Source organism: Pan troglodytes, chromosome 1, assembly GCF_028858775.2.
Source record: "Pan troglodytes isolate AG18354 chromosome 1, NHGRI_mPanTro3-v2.0_pri, whole genome shotgun sequence".
In the NCBI taxonomy this organism is placed as follows: domain Eukaryota; kingdom Metazoa; phylum Chordata; class Mammalia; order Primates; family Hominidae; genus Pan; species Pan troglodytes.
In genome coordinates, this window is record NC_072398.2 from 44,100,792 (window position 1) to 44,123,505 (window position 22,714).

The following is a 22,714-nucleotide window of genomic DNA, read 5'->3' on the forward strand; positions in this document are numbered from 1 at the left end:
TAGACTCTGTACGTGTTGGAGACTACAAAAGATCCCTAAAGGCATGGCTGTCTCCTTCATTAGACTGGAGGTCCCTTTGTCTCATCAGTGAGACTAGAAGCTCCCTGCAGGCAGAACTATGGAAGGAGAGCAGGGATTGAGTCCCATCTGCCTCCCCTAATCCTATTGGGAACTGTTGCGTTGGCCTCTCCATCCCTCCACAATGCCATCTGCACCCACAGGCTTTCTACCTTGAGTTCTTAGGAAAAGTGGTGAGAATGGGGTTTCTGGTTCCCAGATTATCTAAGAGAAAGGGAAGGGCAGAACGTACAGGCCACATATTTGAGAGTGTATCCAATCATGATCCCATTTGGATGCTCAGGATGATCCCATTCCAGGTTGATTGTCTCCAGGTTGGGCTGCCGGACTCGGAAACGCCTAGGGGCACTGGGTACTTGGGGAAGGAGGAGAGAGCAGGGGAGATGAGGGGGAGGGGGCAGGGAGGATGAGGAAAACACAAAAAACAAAGCACAAGTATGAAGGCATTGACCTCTAGACAACCCCCATGCTCGACACTGCTAAACTGAAGCCTGGGAGAACCGTGAGACGACCGGAGCCCATTGCCCCATCCAGGATGCTATTTCCTTCAGGTCTGAGGACAAACATAGCTCAGACTCTGCTATTTAAGAGAGGAAGAAGTAAATCAGGTTTTCTTCTAGCAACTACTCTGGATTCAGCACATGTTAGGCTCTGATTCTGCAAAGATACCTCGAAATTGGGCAGAGCCATTCCTAGGTAGAGAACCACTTACAGCTGTTTTGTACAGAGGCTGCAGTTCCCTATCCTCAGATAAGGATTCTCATCACTGGGTCCAGGCAGCAGGCCCAGGCTTCTGAGCTGAGAATGTTGGGTTCAGGGGTAAGGAGACAGAAAGCCAGGGTGGAACATCCGGAAGAGGTGGGAGGGTGGGAGTGTTGGGGAGAGGCCAATGATGAAAACCAAACCAAGGGGAGGGAAAGACAGGGATAAAGAGAACAAGAGGGAAGAACAGAGGACAGGAGGAAGAGAAGAGGAAAAATGGGGAAAATAACAATTAAAGAGGGAGGGAGGAGAAACGGAGGAGGATGAAACAGATGCAAAGCAGATAAAAGAAGACTGGCAAGAACAAGGAGATGAACCAGGAACTTTGCAGTCATCTGTTAATTCATGAACTTGAATTTATGTGAAACAAAAAATAGGGGTTTTGACCCCAGGGCCATGTGAAACCATAGGCCTGCAGAAGGTGGGGCTATACTTGGGTATCCCTCTGCAGAGCCACCGCACACACAGGCCGACTATTTCAGTGACGGCTTCTTGAGAACGTGGGGGGAGAACCGTGAAGGTGTTGGGTGCTGGCAAGCAAATCAGATGGTTCCAGGCAGTCAGGATGGACGTGCTGCCTTCTGCCTCGGAAGGTGGTGGGGTGGCCCAGGTGCCCGCTGTGCCCTCGGGGATCAGTCTGCATAACCCGTCTGGAATTATGTCAGCAGACCTCACAGGTCTTCTCTTGAGATACAACCTCCTCGCAGGGCAGGTCACCTTGGTGATGGTGGTCTGGGAATGGCTGTAGTGGCTCGGCTTGCAGGTCATCCGCTCCTGGAGGCCTCGCAGAAGTCACCTTGTGCCATCCATGCTGAGCCACGCTGGAGTTTCTCCAGGCCCAAGGTGTGTGCCACCCTTCTCCTGCCCCACCCTGAAGAGCTGCAGGCCAGACCTACCTCCTTCCGGGGTGGTGAACTCCTTGGTCTCACTGCGAGGCCCATCACCTCTCCCATTGACCACAACCATCTCCAGCTTGTAGTTACTGTAGGGGAAGAGGCGGGACACCATGCCACGGAGGCGGTCACCAGGGAAGCTGGCTTGCTGTCTCTTCTGAGACACCCACAGGTTCTTCAGCAAGCTGCTCTCCCTCCAGTAGTAGGCCTTCGGGACAGAGGCAGGCTGGTGAGGGGTCAGGCAGGCAGGGCCGGGTTAGTTGTTAGTGGTGGTGGTAGTGACCGGTCTTTCCTTTGCTTGCTACAGCCTCCAAGTCCCAAATGACCTCATCAGTCCTATCCAGGCTGAGGAAGCAGCCTTTTAATCCCCGCTCATTAGCCACTCCTGAACATGAATTTATATTAAACAAGAAATAAGGCTTTTGGTTCCAATTATTTTCTGATCCATGCCACGTCTTTGGGGAATGAGCAAGTTGGCCAAACTTACATCTGAGCTGCTCCATCATGAGACTGATTTCCAAGGTGGGTACCAGGTTGCTCAGGGAGTCCGTGCCAGAACCAAAAATAGTGAGCCAAGGGTCCAGGCATGGAAAGCTCCACTCTGTGCTCAAAGACCACATCACCTTGAATTGGATTAGTATGGTTTAGATTGATGGCAGGCAGCAGTTGAAAGGTAGCAAGTTACCCCCAGAAGTCTGAATATGAGAAAGGGTTGATTTAATCCTTTGAAGTAAAATGATTTCTTTTCATATTGTTGGAAGATCTTTAGGGATGAGACAGTCACATGTCCAAGTCAGTGGGATGCCAGGCTGCATGGTAGCAGAGCTTGGATGGGAAGGGACAGCTATGGAAGATGGTGGTGTTGGAGGGGACAGTGGAATGAGTTTGGGCAACAAGAAGTCTCTAATTAGCAGTGGGTAAGAAGCCACAGGTCAGTTGGCCACGCCAGTGTCTCCCAGGCTGCCTGTGGCAAGGTAGGAAGGGGTCCAGACTTAGAGGGGGACCCATGGGGAAGCTTTAGCCAGAAAAATCTCTAAGCAAGTAGGTTAAGGGTGCAAGTCATCTGTGGGGAAGAGCTCATTCAAGTGTACACATCACGTTGCCTTCTTTCCCCTACTGGCCAAATTCATTTCCTGGGAAGAGACTAGCCTCTCTTGCTCTGCCTCCAACTGTCCATCAGCCAACTCCTGATGACCTCTGAGGCCACAGAACGTGCATTAATCACAGTTACTGCCTCCCTCACTTTCCAGCCAACTTTTAATTAGCACTACTCAGAAGGGAGCGCTGTGTATACCCTGGGTGCTCTCTCTCTTCTTCCCATCTGAGCTCACCCTTTTGAAGAGGATGGATGATAGAGCAGAAACTGCTCTCAGGCAGGGAGGACCAAGAGAAGCCAAGAGCCTTGATAGTCCATATACTGGGTTATCTGGAGTTGGCTGCGACAACAGGGAGGGCATTTGCATGCTTTCAGTGGCTTTGCCTGTTAGTTGTGGCTTAGGAGATAAGGAGCCCAGTAGGGGCCATTGGGAGAGGGGAGGGGAGTAGCTCAGCGGTGCCTCAACACTGCTCTGAAGATACATGTGTGCCCACTCACGCATGTATTCCAAACGCAACGTGCTATGCAACACCAACCCAAACCTACCACCTTTCACGTGATTTTCTGCTGAGCAGAATCTCTCAGCATATCTGCTGGACACATCTGGGTGTATATATATATACACACACACACATATATATATATACACACACACACACATATATATAATTTTTTTTTCTGGGTATATTTTTGAACATCTAACCCTAGACATTATCTTCTTGAGTCAACCCTGGATTCAATAAACAACCCTAGGGTTTCTTTCAAATATCTTATGCCCCGCATTTGCTACCCCTGGCCCTGGTTAGTGAGCTGGGTAGTTAGGTGAGTCCGGAGCTGGCTTCCTCACTCGGTACTCTCTGAGCTGGCCCTGGACCGTGTCGGAGTAGACGCGGTTCCACTGAAGGCTGATGGCTGTGCTGTTCATGACTCGGACTTTAACTTCAGTGGGCGCAGCCCTGGGATCTGCAATGTGTCGGGACAGAGAGCTGGTTATGCAGGCAGGACTCTACAGTTGCTTCTGACTTGTTCTCTGCTGGCCTGTACCTGCACTCCACTCAACACTGGGCATTCCATGAGGGCAGGGGCCATATCTCCTCCATGAGACAGTACTTGAAAAAGTGGTGGGGAAGGCTCAGGACAAAAGGGTGGCAGTCTAGGTGGAAGAGACTCTGCCTACATGTTCAGAGGGCACTCATTTGCCCCCTCCTGTGCTGGGTAGTTTCCATCTGCCCCTTCGTTTTGTCCTCCACCCTTCCTCACCCTGCTCCGTGTCCTGGGGGGCTGCCCTCGCTGGACCTTATCAGCGGGGTTCCCTTGTTCTCAGGCTTCCAGATGGGTTTAACCAATAGCAGGTGCCAACAGGAGGCCCCAGGGCAGGAGGAGAGGAAGGGTGGGTATCAATTCCCCTGGGTTCCTCTTTGCTGGGCTACAGGTTGACAGCCTTGTACTCTTCTACCTAAGGCCATGGCTCCTGAGGGCGGTCCTTGCTTGCTGTGGACTCATCTATCCCCATCCATGGAGGCTCAGAGTGGCATAATGGCTTCCTGCTGCTGCCAGCCTTTAAGGTGGATCACATATCTTGCCGTTTTCCCTCCAACTCTCTCCACACGTTATAAATAGTTCCTTTCGAGAGTGCATCTGTTTCCTGGCAGGAAACATTACCCACAGGTTGAAGATGCCCTAATCTAGTTCAGGAAGTGATTCTGACCCTGTGACTACCTGGAAAGGGAAGGCCCCTCCCTCCCCCATAACTGATTTTTGTCCCTGTTTTCTCCACTCTGCCGCAAAAGCAGCTCTGCCTTGTCCCTTCTAATCCATCAGAGCGTGGGCCGCAGGGTAGAAGCATGCAATGGAAACTGTGGGCTGGTCCATAAAATCCATGACCAGATGCCACCCTTTCTGCACTTACCATCCAGTAGTCCCATCGGGCTCCTGTCTGAAGTGCCCACCACCATGGAGGTGAGGAGTGGGATGGACAGAGGACCTGCTGACCCTCTCTGCTCATCTCCCTTGTGAGTCCAATCCATAATCACCTCTGGGAAAGTGGGGCCCAGGGCCCAGTCCTCCCTTCCTCCATCTCACTGTTAGGAACGCCACTGGCCCTACTCTTGACTGCTCCTTCTAAGTTCCCCCCACTCAAGACTGTCCCTCCTCCCTTCCTTCTGCCCACTCCATCCACCTACATGATCGCTTCTTCGATCAGACCCAGACCCAACAGGGCGCAAAGGCCCTCAACCAGGAGGGGACTCCCCGACACCCCTGCTTTGTTTAGCAGCCTACAGTATTGATGTGCTGGGGACAGAGAGGCCACCACCGTCTGGGAAGCCAGGCATATATGTCCATGTATATGACCAGAATCTGGTTGTTTTACCAGGGGCCAGCCCCCAAAGACCTTCTCTTTCTGTGCTCAGTTCCCAGGGCTGGGAGCCACAGCGGGAGCACCAGGAGGGGCTGGTCTGGGGTGCTCCTGTCTGGTTGCTGAGGAGGCCTCCTGATCCCTCAAGGCTTCCCCGGGGGAACCTCTGGCCAGCTGCCCTGCTTCCTACGGAGGTGTCTAATTATAGCTCTTTAGAATGGGTAGTCCTGATGTTTTTTCTTGGTACTAGTATGGCTTAGCAGTAAGGCAGACTGCCAGGGGATCGGAAGACCTGGGCTCTGTTCTCAAGACTGACATTGATGACTATGGAACACTGCCGAGGGTTTTCCCTTTTTGGGCCTCAGTTTTCACATCTGTGAAATGAGAATTCTGGACTGAGTGATGACATTCAGTAATTCCAACTACGTTTGGATGATATTTCCACTCCTGACATTACTGGGTGCCTGTCTGCTCTAGGTCACTACAGGACATTTTTCCTTCCTGGGAACTGGCTGTCCTCCCATACCCACCCCAAGGTTCCTGGCCTGTGAGCGTGGCCTCGTGCGACCTAGCCACAAGGGTCCTGATGGGGGGACGGGGAGGAAACTACTCACAATCTTCTCCGGAGTAACCGATGACGGACTCTGGCTCAGGGCCCTTCCCGAAGTCATTTTCAGCCTGGACTCGGATCTCATAGGGCACGTAGACCGGGGTCTGCCCCACCACGTAGCGAGAGCCCCACACTGTGACGTTGTTCCAGGCCTCTCGAGTCTCTCTCCGCCTCCACTTGACAATGTAGCGCAGGTTGGGGCCAAAGGCCGAGGTGGCATTCATGGGCTGGGCAGAGGGACAGACAGGCTGGGGAGGCTGCCAGAGAGGGGCCCAGATCCACCCACAGCTTGCCCTCTCTTGCTGTGCCAGGCATCCCTTCCAGATGTGCCCAACACTGGCCTGCCCCTTGCAGGGTAGGGAAGACCACATCCCCCACCCCAGTGAGTCCCCCAAAAGCCCAAGGTCCTGTGAACCCAGCAGCATGCAGATTTTCTGTGACAGAGGCTTCGCCTGAGACCCAGTTACTCTGACTCTGAGGGCCACCCACATTTGCAGGTGCAAAGGTTTTATTTTCAACAAAACTCCTTCCTGTGACAGGAGCAACAATAAAGCAAAATATAGACAAAAGGTAAACTTCTCCAAAGTCAGAAGAAATGAGTTGTGGTTAACCACAGCATGGCTCCTGCTAATGAACTCAAAATTCCAGAATGGACTTCAGTTCTACCGAATTTGTGTGTGTCTGTCCTGTCCTTCCCAAGAGGTCAGAGTTCTTTAAACACGGGTGTGATTCTGCTCTTTATTTTCTAAGGGCCTGGCCCAGGAATCAGTCCTCTGGGAGCCTGCTATACAGAGCCACAGACCAGGGTCCTGAATCTGGGCTCAGCCCAGCTGCTGTTGCCCTGTTTGGCCAAGGCTGCTGCGGGAGCAGCCTTCAGAAAGACAGGAAAGGTCATGATCCCAAACACTGCATCTCCCAGTTTCCACTACTCGTGGCAGAAGCTCAGAAATGTTAATATTTCAGTGGCTGCGTTTGCATTCTCAGACTGGGAAGTGGTTTGGGAAAAAAGTCATTTTGAGACCACATACTCCAGTTTTGGTTTGGAAAATGTAGTCAGTGAGCCAGCATGAAGATGGGATTTTCTAAGACCAGAGGGAGCCTTTGGAATGACCTAGTCCATTCTCGGACCAAAAGAAAGCCTGTACTGGACACATCTCAGATGTTGGTCTCTCCCCAGCTCCCACAAATCTCCAGTGAAAGGGCCCTAGAACACACCAGAACTTGGTTTGGTGTTGTGCTTAGATCTTTTCTAAAGTCTAACCCCAGTCCCTCCTCCTTCAAGAGAAGTCTGCTTGATTTTGCTGCATCCTCTATGCGTTTTGCTAGACTGGCAGTCGGTGGACCCTGGTCGCCTCTGCTCCTGTCTCCTCTCTGAAATCTTACGCTTAGACATTTGTCCTGTTTGGTTTCTGGATGCCCAACTCAGAGAGGAGCTTGGTTTCTCAAAGAAGAATGGCCACCAAGACCAGCCAGAGAGTCTGAACCACATCATGGCCTCGTAGTGTCGGGGCATCGAGGGAGAGGGGCTCCCGGTGCATGCGGCAAGGTGAGCTGCTCCACTGGGGCTGGGAGGGCCTCTTACCGTCCACGTGATCTCCATGTTGTTCTTTCTGGTCCCCTCTCCCTTCACGTCACCAGGATTGGACTCGGGGGCTGGAACCCAAACAGACACAGGCTCAAGTCCAATTTGTGCCTTTCCAGGGCAAGGTAAGGAACCTTCCTCTGTCCTACCTGATGGGTCTGTTCTATGCTCTGTCTTTCCTCGGCATCTATGTACACGCTGGGTCTGGTGGGTAAATGAACTTACTCTGTGCATGATGTGCCTTTTGAGCTGAGATTTAAACTCCCAGAGCAGGGCTAATTTCTTCTGAATTTTAATCCTTTACCAGACAGCATTTATCATAAGGCTTTCCACACTGTGGGTGGTCAGTAAGCCAACTCAGTGTGGATTAGCTCCTTTGTGGATTATCCACTAAATGTGTTTCATACCAGACTGGCTTATCCCTGGCATTTAGCATTTTTTTGGGGCAGCATCTCTACCCTCTATGAGCTGGTGTGATTTCAGAAATCCAAATATTACCCAAGAGTGTTAGGAAAAGAAATCTGATGTAATACCAATTTATATATTTCTCACACTGAATTATGTATTTCTGCTGTACCTCTTTGCCACAGCTCTCCCCTTTAAAGCAGATAATCAAGAATTACTAATAATAAAAATGGAAGTTAGCATTTATCATGTGCTTACTACATGCCAGGCATCATAGTAAGTACCTGACACACATTCTCAAATGTTCACAACAGCTCTGTGATGTAGGTGTTATTATTACTCTCTGCCTCACAGATGAGGCCGGGCCTTGGAGAAGTTAAGTAACCTAAGTTCACATGGCTGGGAATGGGGGGATCTCAGTGTGAGTTTGGGGTGCGGGGTTCCGGAGCCTTCTCTGGCAGCCCTTGGGTACTCACGTGCTCCACTGGTTCGGTAGCGCTCGGACGGGAGGCTGGGGTGGCTGCTCCCAACCTCGTTGATGGCAATGACACGGAACTGGTAGTTGACATACGGGGACAGCCGGAGGACGGCTGAGTTAACGCTGCCGGGGTACTTGGAATGGTCATGCCAGACCCCAGGTTGGAACTGGTCTTCTTCAAACTGGACGACGTAGTCTGAGTGGGCAAGGAAAACAGAGCTGTTTCGGGAGCTCAGTTAGCAGTGGTCTTCTTTAAAAGCACTTCCTTCTTGGCTTCCATTGATCTTTATAATCTCTCTCATACAAAGGCACAGGGAGAATTCTTCCCAAGGCACAGGAAGAGACACCAAGGCCTCTGTACATTCTGAGGTTAGCCCAGGACACACATCAAGCGAGGCAGAAGTGGGGCTGGAAACCAGGAAAGGCCTTCGGTTTAAGGGTGTTGCCGTCCCTCTTTTCCAGCTTTGGGGTGCAAGGCCCTGAGCTACCTGTGATGGGGCTGTTGTTAGCATCCCCGGGGATCCAGGTCAGCCGCACGCTCCTCTCGGCCAGGTCGGTCAGCTCCAGGTCCCGGGGCCGGTCTGGCCGTCCTGGTGGCAGAAGACACCACGCAGGGCTCCTGAGTTAGAGCAGGTCCACCCTTGTGACGGCCCTAGCCCTGGACAGCTCCCTGACCGGCTGTCTTCGCTACCAGCTGGATCCAACCCCAGCCTGCCCCGAGGGGTGAGCACAGGGACCACTCCCTTCCCACAGGGGTCCAAGGGAAAACAAAGAGGAGACTCCTGAAATCCCAGCCCCCCCGCCACAAAGAATATCAATGGGTGTGGAACAAGGAAATAAAGGGGCTTATGCAGACAGAACTGGGACCAACCCATCCCATCTTGGTGGATCTTCTGAGAGTGCAAGCATTCAGGAATGCCACCCGTCATCAGACCCATGCTCACGACACTTAGGAAGTCTGATGAGGGAGTGTGGGATTCTGTCCCATTTTCTCACATTAATTGTCCTCTACTCTGTGTGCCAAGGCTCTGAGGAGATGGGAGCCCAGGAGAGGGCTTGGCCTGCTGAACATGGCAGATGGGTTAGGGGAGTGGGGGCAACAAAGAGAGGGGATCAGACCAGGGAGGAGATGGAGACTTGGCTTAGGCATTTCATTGATGGACAGCAGGACAGAAGCCTAGCAGGCTTGCAAACAGGGGTGAGGGCAGCACCTTTTTTAGGGCATGAATCTCACTGGGACTGCTTTAGTGGGTCTAAGTGCCATCCTGGCCTGGGATAAAGACATCGGCTACTGAGTGGTACGGGTAGGCAAGATTTTCTCTCCATCTTGACTCCCTGAACCAGGTATTTCCATCTTTCAGATGGTCACTAGAAGGACTTGGAAGGTGAGTCCTACAGGCCCACGTTCACGTATGTGTGGCATGTGTGTGTAGATTGTAAATGGATTGAAAGCAATAGATGCAGGGAGGCTGAACAATGAGTTTCCAGGTGATGTGAAGGGAGCAGGCTTTCGCATTCCCTGCAAACAGGACCTGAAAGACTGCTGGGAGGACAGGCCACCCTGAGGAAGCGGTGAGTGTGGATGGAGGCAAGGGATGGGGTAAAACAGCAGCTGAGAACTTCCGAGCTCACCCTGCAAGGAGCAGGAAGCCCAGCAAAGGGCCGTGGGGAGGTGGACGTGGGCAACTCAAAGGAGGTCCCATGTAGCCAGGAGTGCTGCCCACAAACCTACACACTGTCGCCCTTTCCCAGAGTGGCTTCCTTCTCCCAGACTCCACACCCTGGGCGCCAAGAGAGGGCACTGGCAGGGGACTGTGATTAGTGGGAATTACCTTTGGGCAGGGCAGCCAAACGGTTAGTTGGAGTGGCCTGATCAGCTGCAAAGGTAAGACGGGTTATCCAGGTTAGCAGGTTATCCAGCGTTAAAGGTGTTCTAGAAGGATGGGGGTAGGCAGCCAAGGCTTAAACAGCTGCCTCTGGGCTGAGCTGTTCTAGGCAGGGCTGGCCCCGTCCTTCCATGGGGAATCCCCTACCCTTGTAGAGGCCATCTGTGTTTCCTCCACAGCTGGGGGCGGCACCTCTGTTTCCTTCCCATCCCAATGTGACTATCGTGCCTGGGCCCACCCTCTCTGCAACTGTGCCTCTCCACTGCACCAACGCTAGTGGCAGTAGGGCACCCACGGGGAGGCAGAGGTGACAGAGGACCTGCTTCCCTGGAAGGGAGAGGCCTCCTTCCTCTTGGTTTGGGTTAGCTTAGTATTTACAGTCCAGCCTGGGTGCAGGACAGGAAGACACAGCGTCATCTTGCTTAGTGCATAGTATGTGATGAAACGCTACCAAAACCCAGGAATGGAGCGGGAGGGAAAGGAAGGCTGGCAGAGGTCATCGGAAGCACAAACACAAACTCAGTCTTGCTTTAAGGATGGATTGTTTTAATTGACTTAGTGGTGGAGTTAGCTGTAAGAAAGGTAAAATGATCACAACGAGAAACCCCTCTCCACTTTCTCTATATCACTCAGGCCCCTTTCAGTTGAGACGTGGGGAAGTTAATGACTCCACTCAGGAGGTAACCTGTCCAGCACAGCTTGTTCTGAAACTGGCAGCTCCCTAACCCTGACATCACGAGGCAAGAAGAGATCACCACGCCTGACCTGGCCACTTGACTGCAGGCACTGCCCTCAGAACTGCCCTGGGCCACTGCTTCTCTGGCTGCTGGGGAGGGGGTGGGGCTGGTCAGTGCCAGGGTGAGCAGCGGCAGTTACCTAGCACGGTGAGGTAGGCCTTGGCCAGGTCTTGGTCTAGCTCGGTGCTGGCGACACACGTGTAACTGCCCTGGTCCCGCTCTGCCACCCCAAAGATGGTCAGGGAGTCGTCTTCCTTCTTCATCCTGCAAAGGTACCGAGGAAGGGTTGGGAGGAGGGGGTAGGGGAGTGCTCAGTGCTGCCCATTGCTTTCTCCCTAGAGGGGGCTCTCGAGTCAGGAGGGCAAGGGAAACTCCTTCTGGGGGATATGAGGCTCCCTCTCAATGCTTTGACAGAGGTGAGGTCTTCACAGTCACCTGGAGCACTCATCATACTTGATGGAGGGGAACAGAGAGTGGGCGGAGCTCAAGTGGCCGTGAAGCACGTTTGCCACCTTCAAATTCTGTACGTGTGCCTGCCTCTGTGCCTTTACTGTGCTGTGCACCCCTCCCAGATTAGGGCACCATGAGGCCCATGACCCCAAGGTAGGTTGGTATTCCTTCTCCTCTCATACTTGTAGCTTTGTCTGTCTTCAGCCCAGACTTGTCTCCTCTGCACCCATGCTCAGGCCAGCCTGACCCCAGGCTCCTGGGAACTGTCTCCTATAGAGAGGGGAGGCCACAGAGCAGGATGGGGCTGTAGAGCTGTCAGCACTGAGTGCCAGAAGGTTTGCAGAGGGGAACACCCTCTGCAAAAAGTCAAATGATGGCTAGAAACCGCTGGTACCATGTCCAACTGCAGGGCCCTGCACAACTTTGCTCCCTCGAGATGGAAGAAGGTAAAGCAAAGTAAGCCCTGGGGAGGGAGGCTCGGAACAGTGGTTCTCAACCCTGATGCACACTGGAACCCCCAGGGGGACTTTTAAACCCTGCCAGTGTCCTAAGTCCTACCCTACACCAATGAAATCAGGATCTGAGGAGCGGGGCAGGCATGGGTGTGGTAAAAGCATGCCAGGTTCAGTCAGGGCTGAGAGCTGGCTCAGATCAACCCTGCCCTCTGCTGAAGATTAGGGGTACTGCAAATAGGGCTGAAAGGCTGGAGCCTGGGATGCAGCAGAGGAGGAAAAGAGAAGACAGGGGCAAAAATGAAAGGGAAAAGAGGCGAAGTGAGGGGAGACAGGGAGAGGAGAAGTGAAGAGATTGAGAAGAGGGAGAGAGAGGAGGTGTAGGAGAGAGAAGCAGGGAGCTGGTGGGAGAGAGGGAGGTTGTACAGGGTCGGTGGGGGGGGGGTCTCCCCTGAAGCAGGGGAGTTGCCGAGGCCATCACCCCCTCTGCAGAAGCTCCTTGGTGACATGCATGACACGGGTTCCCTGTCCCTGTGTTCTTCCATGTGTCACCAACAGCAAGGGAAAAGAAAATGCACCTCAAACTAGCACTAGGAAGGGGGAAGGGGGAAAAGAAACCTGTTTCCAATATAGAGCGGCTCGTCATCCTTCAGCCAGGAGACGGTGAGTTTCAGGGAGGGGTCGTGCTTCACCCGACACTCCAGCTGCACCGTGGTGCCCCTTTTGGCCACCTGGTCCTCAGGCATCCGGTAGATCCTGGTGGGGTCTGTGGAGAAGCCCAGAGCACTCGCCACTGGCCTGTTCTCTGCCCAGCATCCCCATGCGGCCACAAAATGGCATATGTCTGCCCTCGAGGCCTTGGGCCAACTATGGAGTGGGGCACAAACAGTATGCTATGGTATGAATGGAGTAGAGTTCTGGGTGGGTAATCCCCAAAGCAGATAATGCCCCAAATCCACTCCATCTGGCTCAGGAATATATGATGTAATTTCTGGGCTGGTAGTGGGGAGTTGGTGTGAGCAGAAGGTTTCCCTTCCTAATTCTCTTTGGACCACACTGATCCTAAAAGGACTCCACAGGTGCAAACTGGGCAGCCCATTCCAGGTTAAAGATAGGTGTGGTGCATTTTCAATGTGAATATTGTATGTGGATAACTGCCAGCATGGACTCCTTGTCCCTCTCCAAACTCCCACTGGCGAACCCTCTCCTTTACCTTTGACCTCCAGGCGGACTTGGTTTTCAGCTTTGCCCAGGATGTTGGTGGCGACACAGGTGTAGATGCCCTGGTCTTCTTTGCGGATCATCTTAATTTCCAGACTGCCGTTCTCATAAACATGGTAGTTGCCACCATCCAGGTTGCTTCCTTGCCCATTCTTAAACCTCACAACAGAGCAGCAGAACACACAGCATCCTGAGACAGGACCAGCCCAAGGGCAGGGGCAGCAGCCAATCAAGAGAGACCATGGGGGCTGTGGAAGGAGCCCCATGCTAGGAGACTGGAGCCCTGAGCCTCGGAGGGTCTGCCTCTAACCACCAGGTGGCCCTGGCAAGCCTCCATCCCTCTCAAGGTCTTGGTTTCCCATTCTGTACAATGAGGAGGTTGATCCAGATGATCTGCTAACTTCCTCCCAGCTTTGACCCTTTAAGATTCCCAGGTCTTGCTGAACACCTACTATGGGCCAGATGGGAAGGAGAAGATGAGACAGGTGACCCCTGCTGTGGAAGGCCTGATCTCCTGGAACTTACCATCGCAGTGTGGGGATGGGAGACCCAAAGAAAGGGCAGTCCAGCCGCGTCCGGTTGTAAAGAATCACTCGAATGAGCTGGTTCCGGGGCGACAGCATCCGAGGTGGCACATCTGAAATTCCCAGAGAAGCAATCTCGAGTGCCGAGTCTAAACTCTTCCATCTCTTCCCCCTCGGTCTCACCTCTGCATGCCTTCTGCTTACAGCAGCTTCCCAGGCACTGAGACACCTTCCCCTATCAACCTTCCCTCCTTCAGGAAGCCCCTAAGGATTAGGTGGGGAAGGAGAAGCTTACTACGTCCTCTGCCCTCAACCTACCCTACATCCAAATCCAGCTTTTGCAAAGGGTCTCCCCAAATTATCCAGCAGGTTCCATAGCTGCCCCATCACAGCCCTAAGGCATTTCCTAGCTACCCCTCCACCACCATCTCCCTGCCCAGCGGGTACAGCAAATATACTCAGAACCATTTCCCACCGTGAGATCCAGCTGCAAACCCAGAAGAAGTCAACATGGATACACCAAGGCGATGGGACAGTCCCACTCTATCTCATCAGGGGAGGGAGAAGACTAAGATTGATTGCTCTGATGGAATTAACTGTCTGCTCATCCAGCTTTGTGAATTTTAAGTCTTCCATCTGTACAATGAGGAGGTTGATCCAGATGATGTGCTAACTTCCTCCCAGCTTTGACCCTTCCATCCCTCTCACAAATTTTTTCCCATCTCCATGTTTCCCCTATCCAACATCCTCTTACCTCACCCAGCTTGGCCAATCCCCAGAGAAGAAAGTGTGCCCCACGACATAACCAAGCCCCGGGGTGACTGTGCAGTAGTGGAGAGGAGGGGGAAACAGGCTGTGAAGGGCACACTCACCCAGCACACTGACAAAGGCATTGGCCAGCAGGTAGCCATGCTCGTTGGAGGTGTTGCACTGGTACACAGCCCTGCTGCTGATCTGGGTGTCCCGGAAGATGATGGTGTCTCCGGCCACCTCACGGTTTGGGTTAGGTGGTGCCGCTACAGACAAGAAAGAGACGCTCCTCATGAGAGATGGGGAGGGCAGGGTGAAGGGCACTTGGGGCTCTGGCCAGGGCTCCCAGGAACAAGCGGGGTGCTGTGGGGAGCACCAGATGGGGGGCCAGATGACAGGGCTTCTGGCCTTGCCACTGCTGGGCTGTGTGTGACCTTGAGCCCTTCTCTGAACCAGTGGGGTTTATTTCTAATCTAGCCTAGAGTATGGAATATGAATTCCTGTTCGACCTACCTACCCATTGGGCAGTTGTGGTTGAGAGCATTAGCTTTGGAAACAGAGAGGAGTTTTGGTTCTAACCACATCACTTCCTACCAGCATCATTCAATCTCTGTGAGCTTCAGTTTACTTGTCTGCAGAATGGGAATAACAGATCACCTCATGGGGTTTTTGTGAAGATAACCTGAGATTTTATGCATGTACAAAATGATGAACAGAAGGTCTAACACATACTGTTATTATCATTTTAATCGAATGTGCATATATTTAAGTGTGTTTTGAAAAGGACAAAACAGTATACAATAGACAGAACCTACCACCTTCCCATCCTCCAAAGAGAGCATGCTCCAAACATTCACAAAGTTAAACCCATAAGCCAATGCCTCTTGAAAATGGAATGAGTCCTTTTATTTGACAAAGCTCACAGCTCTTCCCCAAAAATGTGTCCTAAACTGAGAGAGGATATTCTTGCCCACAGTTCTAGTACTGCTGGCTTGGGATGCAGAGAGCAGAGGCTGGAGAGGGCTGGGGGTCCACACTTCACTCTGGGATCTGGGGTAAATCAACAAACCTTTCTGGGCCTCATTTCCTTCTTCTGTAAGATGGGGAAGAATCACTTCCACCTTTCCCCTACTCTAAGGAAGGCTAAGATAAGAGAACAATAATGAGCTGTAAAAACAAAAATTTTCTAGAAATGTAAAGAATTGCCACTTTTCTCATCTTTAACCACTAGAAAGTGACTTTCCTTCCTAAGATTTCTGGACTAGGAAGCTGATGACTTAGCTTACAGAGTACATGAACGCATTCAAGATCACTTAGACCTACAGGGGAAGTCAGCGGAGGATGCAGGAGTCGCCCTGCAGGCGCCACTCCACAGATAGCCAGCCTGAGCCCAGAACCGGGGAATCAGCAGATGGGAAAGGAAGACAAGGTTAGCACCCTTATCATCCACGCCCGGGTCCCCACTCAGCGAAAAGGGACCAAGGAAGGCAATGCCAGAAACTTGTACACCTCCTTGCCTGGCAAATTCTCGTGCAACCAGTATTCCCCCCAGTCACTCTCCTTACACGTTCCCTGGGGAGAGTGACAGGTGACCTTTCCAGGGCTGAGGCTCAGCTGCAAGTCCTGGGCTGCTTTATTGAGCGGTGCTGTGAAGTTTAGCGCAATTGCCTAGCTTACCCCCAAAGTCCTATTAAGACGGAGAGAACTGCAGAGGGCAGGCAGTGTCCGTATCTCTGCTTGTAGCTGGGGAGTAACATTTACTGGGGATAACAAGGTTCAGTACTAGCTGGTGCAGTCGTATTGCAGATTCACAGCAACCCACAACTTCACCACTTCCTAGCCATGCGATTTTGGGCAAGTCATTGCACTGAGGAGAACCTTATTTCCTTACCTTAAATGTTTGAAAGTAAAGCAACAATGGAGTGCAGCATCTAGCACAGAATGTGGCATACAATAAATGTCTAAATAGGTAAATTCTTACCCTCTCCTCTACCTGTGTCCCCCTCTCTCCACCTGCTTCTACCAGCTGCTGCTCTTGAGTTAGATTGAGTTCTCGCCATCTACTTTTTCCCCATTTGGTTGATACCATTGTTTACATTTCCTCTGACCACTTAGAGAAAGTAAGGACAGGACATTTTGAAAATAATGCAACCAGAGAGTCTATGATGTGAAAACTTGACCAAGGCCACTGATTATAAGGGGCCTTGGAGTCATCTACTCCATCCACCTGGGCAGGACTAAATGTCCCCAAAGTCTAAGCATACTCGATAAAGTGCACCTGTGCATCTGCTCTTCTGGGGGCAGTTCTTCCTCATATCTAACCATAATATTTCACATTATTGTACAACCCTGCTTCTTCTTTTGCCCTTAGCAGAGAGCGGAACTTGAGTAACCAACAATGTGGGTTACTGAGTTCTCCTCTACCTTCCCAGCCCCAGCCATCACTCAAAGCCCAACCACCCAGAGATGCAGCCACAGTCCCCAGGCCATCAACTGGGCTCTGAAGTTGTTCAGAGGGAGAAAGCAGAGATTTAAAATACCCCAAGGGAGCAGAAATCCCTTAAGCATGGGAATATGACCACAGAGTTCCAGGCCTCCTGTTCTCTCACACAAAGAGAGGGTAGGTTTCCTGCCTCTTGAGATGTCTGAAGAGATGGGCAGCTGAGAAACAGCCACCAGCTTCTCTCTTCCTGAACTTCTAGTGTGACCAGCACTGGCTACAGCGATGGGGATCTGAAGCCTTTGACAGGAGAGAGATGAGAGTCAGATGGGACAACAGCTCGCTACTTACATTGCAAAGGTTCCCCATTCACCATCCACTGGACAGTGGGTTTGGGGTTTCCATTGGCTCGACACACCAGTCTCCCATCCTCGCCAGGAGCCAGGATAAGGTTCTTGGGTTCGTCCAGCCAGTAGGGAGCAGCTGGAAGACAAGACAGACACAGGCAGGGGAGTTAGATGGCATGGGACAGGCAGAAGAAACCAAGCAGTCTCCCTCTAGTATAGCAGGAGCCCCTGAGTCCCAGCACCACGTGCTCACCACCTGCCCCAGGGCTCATCCTCACAGGGATAACTTGGTCCAGCCTGTTTCTGGCTGGCTTGGCTGCACAGATGCTGATCTGTCTATTTTGAGTTCACAGAACAATAGTTCTAAACTGGGGCTGCTCACTAGAATCCCCTGAAGAGCTTTTTTAAAAAAAGGGATGTTAGGGCCTGTCTCAGACCTACTAAATCAGAATCCTCACAGGAGGCCTGGGTGGCAGATGCTTTTAGAGGTCACCAGTGTTTGAGGTGTGCATCCAATGGCTCCACTGCTAGGGAAGGTGGTAAAGTGGGCACTGAGTTGGTCCCTCTGGATCTCTGTTTTGCAAGATCAGACCATTTAGGAAAAGCCTAATGAACATTTCTTTAGGCACTGAATTTTGGTTAGAGTAGTTCTTTTTTTTTTTTTTTTGAGATGGAGTCTTGCTCTGTCGCCAGGCTGGGGCACAGTGGCGCGATCTTGGCTCACTGCAACTTCCGCCTCCCAGGTTCAAGCAATTCTCCTGCCTCAGCTTCTTGAGTAGCTGAGATTACAGGCATGTCCCACCACACCCAGCTAATTTTTGTATTTTTAGTAGAGATGGGGTTTCATCATTTTGGCCAGGATGGTCTCGATCTTCTGACCTCATGATCTGCCCACCTTGACCTCCCAAAGTGCTGGGATTACAGGCATGAGCCACCACGCCCAGCTAGAGCAGTTCTCAGCTGGCCACCTTGTTCAGTTGTTTAGACAATTTTGTGAATATGTGGAAATGTGGATTTTTCTGAGAAGTGAGCCTTTCAGATCAGATTATCAACAATTTTGATACTCACCCCCTACCCCTCAAAGTCTAAGAACTCCCTAGTTTGTGTATGGTGCTGAAGCCAAGGTCACAAGATCAACTGACTCCTGCTAAGAAAGTTTCTATACTCTCGAACATCATTATCTCAACCATCCATACAGCCCCAGGCCAAACAGTGACCAGTGCAGCCTGCCACACACGGCTGGGACCCATGACGACATGTGCTCTGGTGCCTGCAATCACTTGGGTGGGCCCTCTTTGCTTTGGGGGGAAGGAAGTGATTTTAAAAAATAATTTTGGCCATGACCACTCCCCAGTTTTAAAAAGCAGCACAGCATCATGCATAGGTACACAGACAGCACGGGCTCACGTGACACATCACAAACGGGAATGCAAAACGAAAGGAAAAAAAGGCTCTGGGGAATGATCCAAATGGGCCGTGGGAGGAAATTCACCTGCTGAGGGAGCGCTGGCACCAAGGAGAGTTGGATGATGGCCAGGGTGGATCTCCTTAACACCCCCTGCCCCATGCACGGGCATGCACACACCCTCTCACGTCCAGCGAGTGACACCATCCATGGCAGATCACCATTGCCACTGAGCAGTGGGCTGGAAGTCTCTCCGACTCACTCTGCCCCCAACCACCCTCAGAGGGAAGGGTGGGCATGGTGTTCAGGGTTGGCAACATAATCATAATGATAAATACACACAACGTACCCTTTACTCTCACCGAGATCGTGTGCCGGATGCTGCCCATCTTGTTGGAGGCCAGGCAGAAATACTCCCCGGAGTCTTCCTCAGAGACATTTGTGATACGCAGGGCCTTATTAAAGTTCTCAAACTTGGCCTTATCAGATGGGAGGTCCCCACCTTTCTTGTACCATGCGATGTCTGGTGTTGGGCTAGGAGAGGCGCCAAGCAGGAAACAAAGAAGTTATCACTAAACATGGCCTTTCTCCTCTTCTATACAGCTGGGGACACCCAGGTGGCCTAAAAGTATACTTGGGCCCAGGAGGAGGCATGTCCTGTAAAAGCTGATCTTTCCTGTGCAGAGGAGGATGCTCAGCCACAGAGAGCCTGAAGGCTTAGCTAAGGTCCCACGAGATTCTAACGCATATACGGGATGCCTAATCACCTTCTTTCCTCACTATCCAAAACAGAGATGGCCAGGATAGGATGGAGATGACTATGGTTTGCAACACCCTGCTCACTAGAGGCTGTTTGCTTCTCTTTTTGCTGTGCTACTGGTATGCACTAAATGTGGCATTAACAAGAGCATGAACAAGCTCCCATCCCCATCCTCCTGGAGGGTGGCTAGAAGAGGGGCTGCAAACCGCACATACACCCCGGAGGCGATGCATTCCAGCAGGAGGTCCATGCCACGAAGCACCATCTGGCTGCTCGCGGTGCCCTGGGGATACATGAAGCTTGGTGTTCTTTCTGCAACTCCTCGGGCTGAAACAGGAGAGGACAAACTCCCATGAGCCTCCTTCCAGAAGGCAGACCCCACTAGGCCAACGCTGTCAGGCTAGAGAGAAATGGCATCACCGCCCCTGCCGGATCCTCCCAGCTGAAACCACCCCAAGGACTTGGGCATCATTAAGTGAGGTGTGTTAGGAAGCTCAGGGCTCCTCAGCCCCACCTACATGAGAGAGAGGAGCTCTAGGTTCTGAAAGGATCTGCCTGGAGGAGCCCAGCTTCCCTCAGGTTCAGGGAATCTCCCCTTCCCTGGAACGGGGATGGGCTGTCTGAGCAGTGCGAAATCTACTCCAGAGCAGCTTGTGTTGGGATCCCAGAGGCCACTGTGTGGCCCCCAGGGCAGGCCATCTCAGCAGCGGTCCTTCTCCCCAGGCAGGGATCTGGAAGCAGAGAAGGCATGTACTGGGTCCACAGGACAGACAACCTGCTCTTTAGGACCCTGAAAACAAGGTGCTGGGATGGAGTCGCAAAGCCCGCACAATCAATCAGAAATGCAGGGAGAGTTATTAATGGCTTAGCAAAGACATGGAGAGAGTTAATGAGCAGAGATGACAGGAAATCACTCCAGGGCCAAGACCATTCTGCCTCCTCACTAATGACTCGGGAAGACAGCTGGGGAGGAGAGTAGTAATTACATGTGAGCTGCTCGGGGAGGGGGTGGGAGAAAAGTGGCCGCCAAGTTGGAGGAGGGGATGATCTATAATGCAACTAGGCCGGAACAGTCATGGGTCTGAAATCAATGAGATTCATGCAGGTCTTGAAGGCCACGTGGCTCACAGAGATTGGCATTTTCAGGATGGCTGTTTCCCTATAGAAGGGTTGTGCCAGCATGGGCCCACCCATGACAGAGTGAATTCCACCTTCCCCGAGCCTCACCTCTTCCCCCAGAGCTCTTTGTATAGCTCTAGGGGAATGGGTAAGATGGAAGGGAAAAGAACAAGAATTTTCCATCCAGAAACCCCAAGGCAAAAGGGAAACTGGAGGAAGTACCCCCTGGCCAAGGTGTACGATCGTACACAAGAATGGCTAAAAACAAAAATAGAAGCTGAGCCCACCCATGGGTTTAATGGGGTCTTAGACTCAGCAGGACAAGGGAAAGGTGGAGGGGAGGCATTGCTGCCAGGAGCTGGGAGGCCTCAGAGACGCCTGGGCTGAGGGTGAAGACACTTATCCAGGGTTTAATCGGTGCTGGTAGCGTGAGGAGAGAGTGTGGGGGAACTTTATCCAGATGTAACTGGTGCTTCCTAAGGGAGCTTGCTGGTTTGCTGGGGCCTGGCTGCACCGGCGGGGCTCCTGTTCTGGGGCACTCAACTCTCTCCCTCGGCACTGGTGGAGTGCAATTCATAGAGTTTGCTTCTATTTTATCTTTTTGTCAAAAGAAGAAAGGATGAAACATATGCGGAGGGTAACGAGGCTGATGATACAATACACGGCATACAGCAAATGCTCAATGAAGGTTTATAAGGTGAATGGATTGGAGGGGAAGAAGAGAACAAAAAATAAGGCAGCAGTTTAACCCATATTATTTCTCTTTCTGTAGATGCCTCATCTGTCCCACCAGCACACACATTACAACAGTGACTACTGAAGGGGTTAATCCATTATGTGGTTAATTGGTTATCATCTATATCTATAACTCTTGTAGCATCCAATTCTCAGCACCAAGGAAGCCTGACACCAACAGCTTCCTCCCACCCACCATCACGGAATCACCAAAACAACCAAGACACATGGGCACTATGAGGAAAGGAGATTCTAGGGCAGAAGGCTCTGTTGTCAGGTTGGTGAATCCGTCAAGAGCTGGGAACCCTGGGATTATGTGGAAGAGGTCCCAGCTAAGTCATCATACTCCTTCCACACTGGGACGAAATCTGCAGAAACCAATCTGTGACCCTATGGACATTTAATTTACACCATAACGTGTGACACCACCAGCACACACAACCCAGCAAAGCAATAATGATGGGAAGGAGGAAAATTTAGCACAGAGTCCTGCTGTGGGTGCCTTGACACACTGTAGCTGTGACTATAAAGAGGTTACAGCAATATTGCATTTGTAGGATGTGGGCTAGCAACAATAGAATTATCCTAAAGAAGGAGAAGCTACTGGAAACAAGCCAAAGTTCAAAAAAAGAGAAGAGCATCCTAAAAGTCGGAGGTCATAATCAGGGCCACCATTCAGTGAACGTTTGCTAGGGACCATGCACTGTGCTGACAGCTCCATCCACACCACCATTTATGCTTAATCCTCACAGCAAACCTGGAGGGTTGTATCCCCATTTTCAGCAGAGGCAACTGAGGCTCAGTGAAGTCAACAGACTTGCCCAAGGTTACAAGCTAGTTATGTTTTGGATTCTGTGCCATTTAGCACCAAAAACTTGTGCTTTCCACCCACTCTACATTGCCTCTCTGTCTAAAGATGGGCATCCCACTTGTTCCTACTTCTGACAGTCAGCTTCAGGAATATCTTTCTTATTCAAACCAAAGAAAATGCAAGGGCAAAAGAGGTAAAGGAGAAAGATATTTCTGTCTTAGTGAGCTGCTCTGGTGAAACTCTTCCACTATGTTTTACTATTCTCACTGTCTCAGCTAAGATCCCAACTCTCCTCAGTGGCTATTAAAAAAAACTCGGGCCCAAGGTGGAGAAAAAGAAGCTGAGGAGGGAATTCAGCAGCTCTAAAGGCACCTCAGTTGGATTCTTAAAGGCATGGAAAACTTGAAGAAGATTTGGGGGACATAATATCATTAAGGAATGAGATGGCTGGCCCTAAAGGAAAGGTTATGAAGAAATGCAGTCAATTGCAGCAGGAGGAACTCATATGAAAATCTAGGAAGGATAATAGAGCTGGTGGCTTTGAGAGCCACTGTTCTCAAAGAGGGTGCCTAATTTCCTTCCCTGGAGAAGTAGAGACAGGAAGACTCTAAGACAACAGTGATTACTAGATGAAACTCTAAATGGTGGCAGATGACTGTCTCATCTTATCATGGGACACCCTCTTTCATCATGGAGGCAGGGATCCCTGGAGAGTATTGGTTATTCGCCCTGATCTTCAGAGTGGGGTCTGACCTAATGCCTGATCAAACTCAGAGTCCATATGCTAAAGCTCATATCTGTGTGGATTCAGGAAGAG

General features: G+C 51.4%; 1 protein-coding gene across 28 annotated transcripts in view; it reads right to left on the reverse strand.

The window, feature by feature from the left end:
* The window catches only part of NFASC (neurofascin), a 200,735-nt gene that overhangs the window by 34,874 nt on the left and 143,147 nt on the right, over window positions 1–22,714 (reverse strand). For 14 of the 28 annotated variants that reach the window (XM_009441224.5, XM_009441218.5, XM_009441228.4 and 11 more), the window contains 16 exons: window positions 19,448–19,559; window positions 18,822–19,006; window positions 17,072–17,203; window positions 14,403–14,546; window positions 13,532–13,643; window positions 12,999–13,165; window positions 12,404–12,551; window positions 11,023–11,147; window positions 10,093–10,137; window positions 8,749–8,850; window positions 8,259–8,456; window positions 7,378–7,448; window positions 5,800–6,022; window positions 3,677–3,792; window positions 1,737–1,941; window positions 311–433 (listed from right to left, as the gene is read on the reverse strand). In XM_009441224.5, coding sequence (XP_009439499.3) covers window positions 311–433; window positions 1,737–1,941; window positions 3,677–3,792; window positions 5,800–6,022; window positions 7,378–7,448; window positions 8,259–8,456; window positions 8,749–8,850; window positions 10,093–10,137; window positions 11,023–11,147; window positions 12,404–12,551; window positions 12,999–13,165; window positions 13,532–13,643; window positions 14,403–14,546; window positions 17,072–17,203; window positions 18,822–19,006; window positions 19,448–19,559 — 2,208 coding nt within the window. Of the gene's footprint in view, window positions 1–310; window positions 434–1,736; window positions 1,942–3,676; window positions 3,793–5,799; window positions 6,023–7,377; window positions 7,449–8,258; window positions 8,457–8,748; window positions 8,851–10,092; window positions 10,138–10,324; window positions 11,148–12,403; window positions 12,552–12,998; window positions 13,166–13,531; window positions 13,644–14,402; window positions 14,547–17,071; window positions 17,204–18,821; window positions 19,007–19,447; window positions 19,560–22,714 lie in introns of those variants that run through there. The other 14 variants (XM_514129.7, XM_003308708.5, XM_009441212.4 and 11 more) reach the window with 4 other exon arrangements.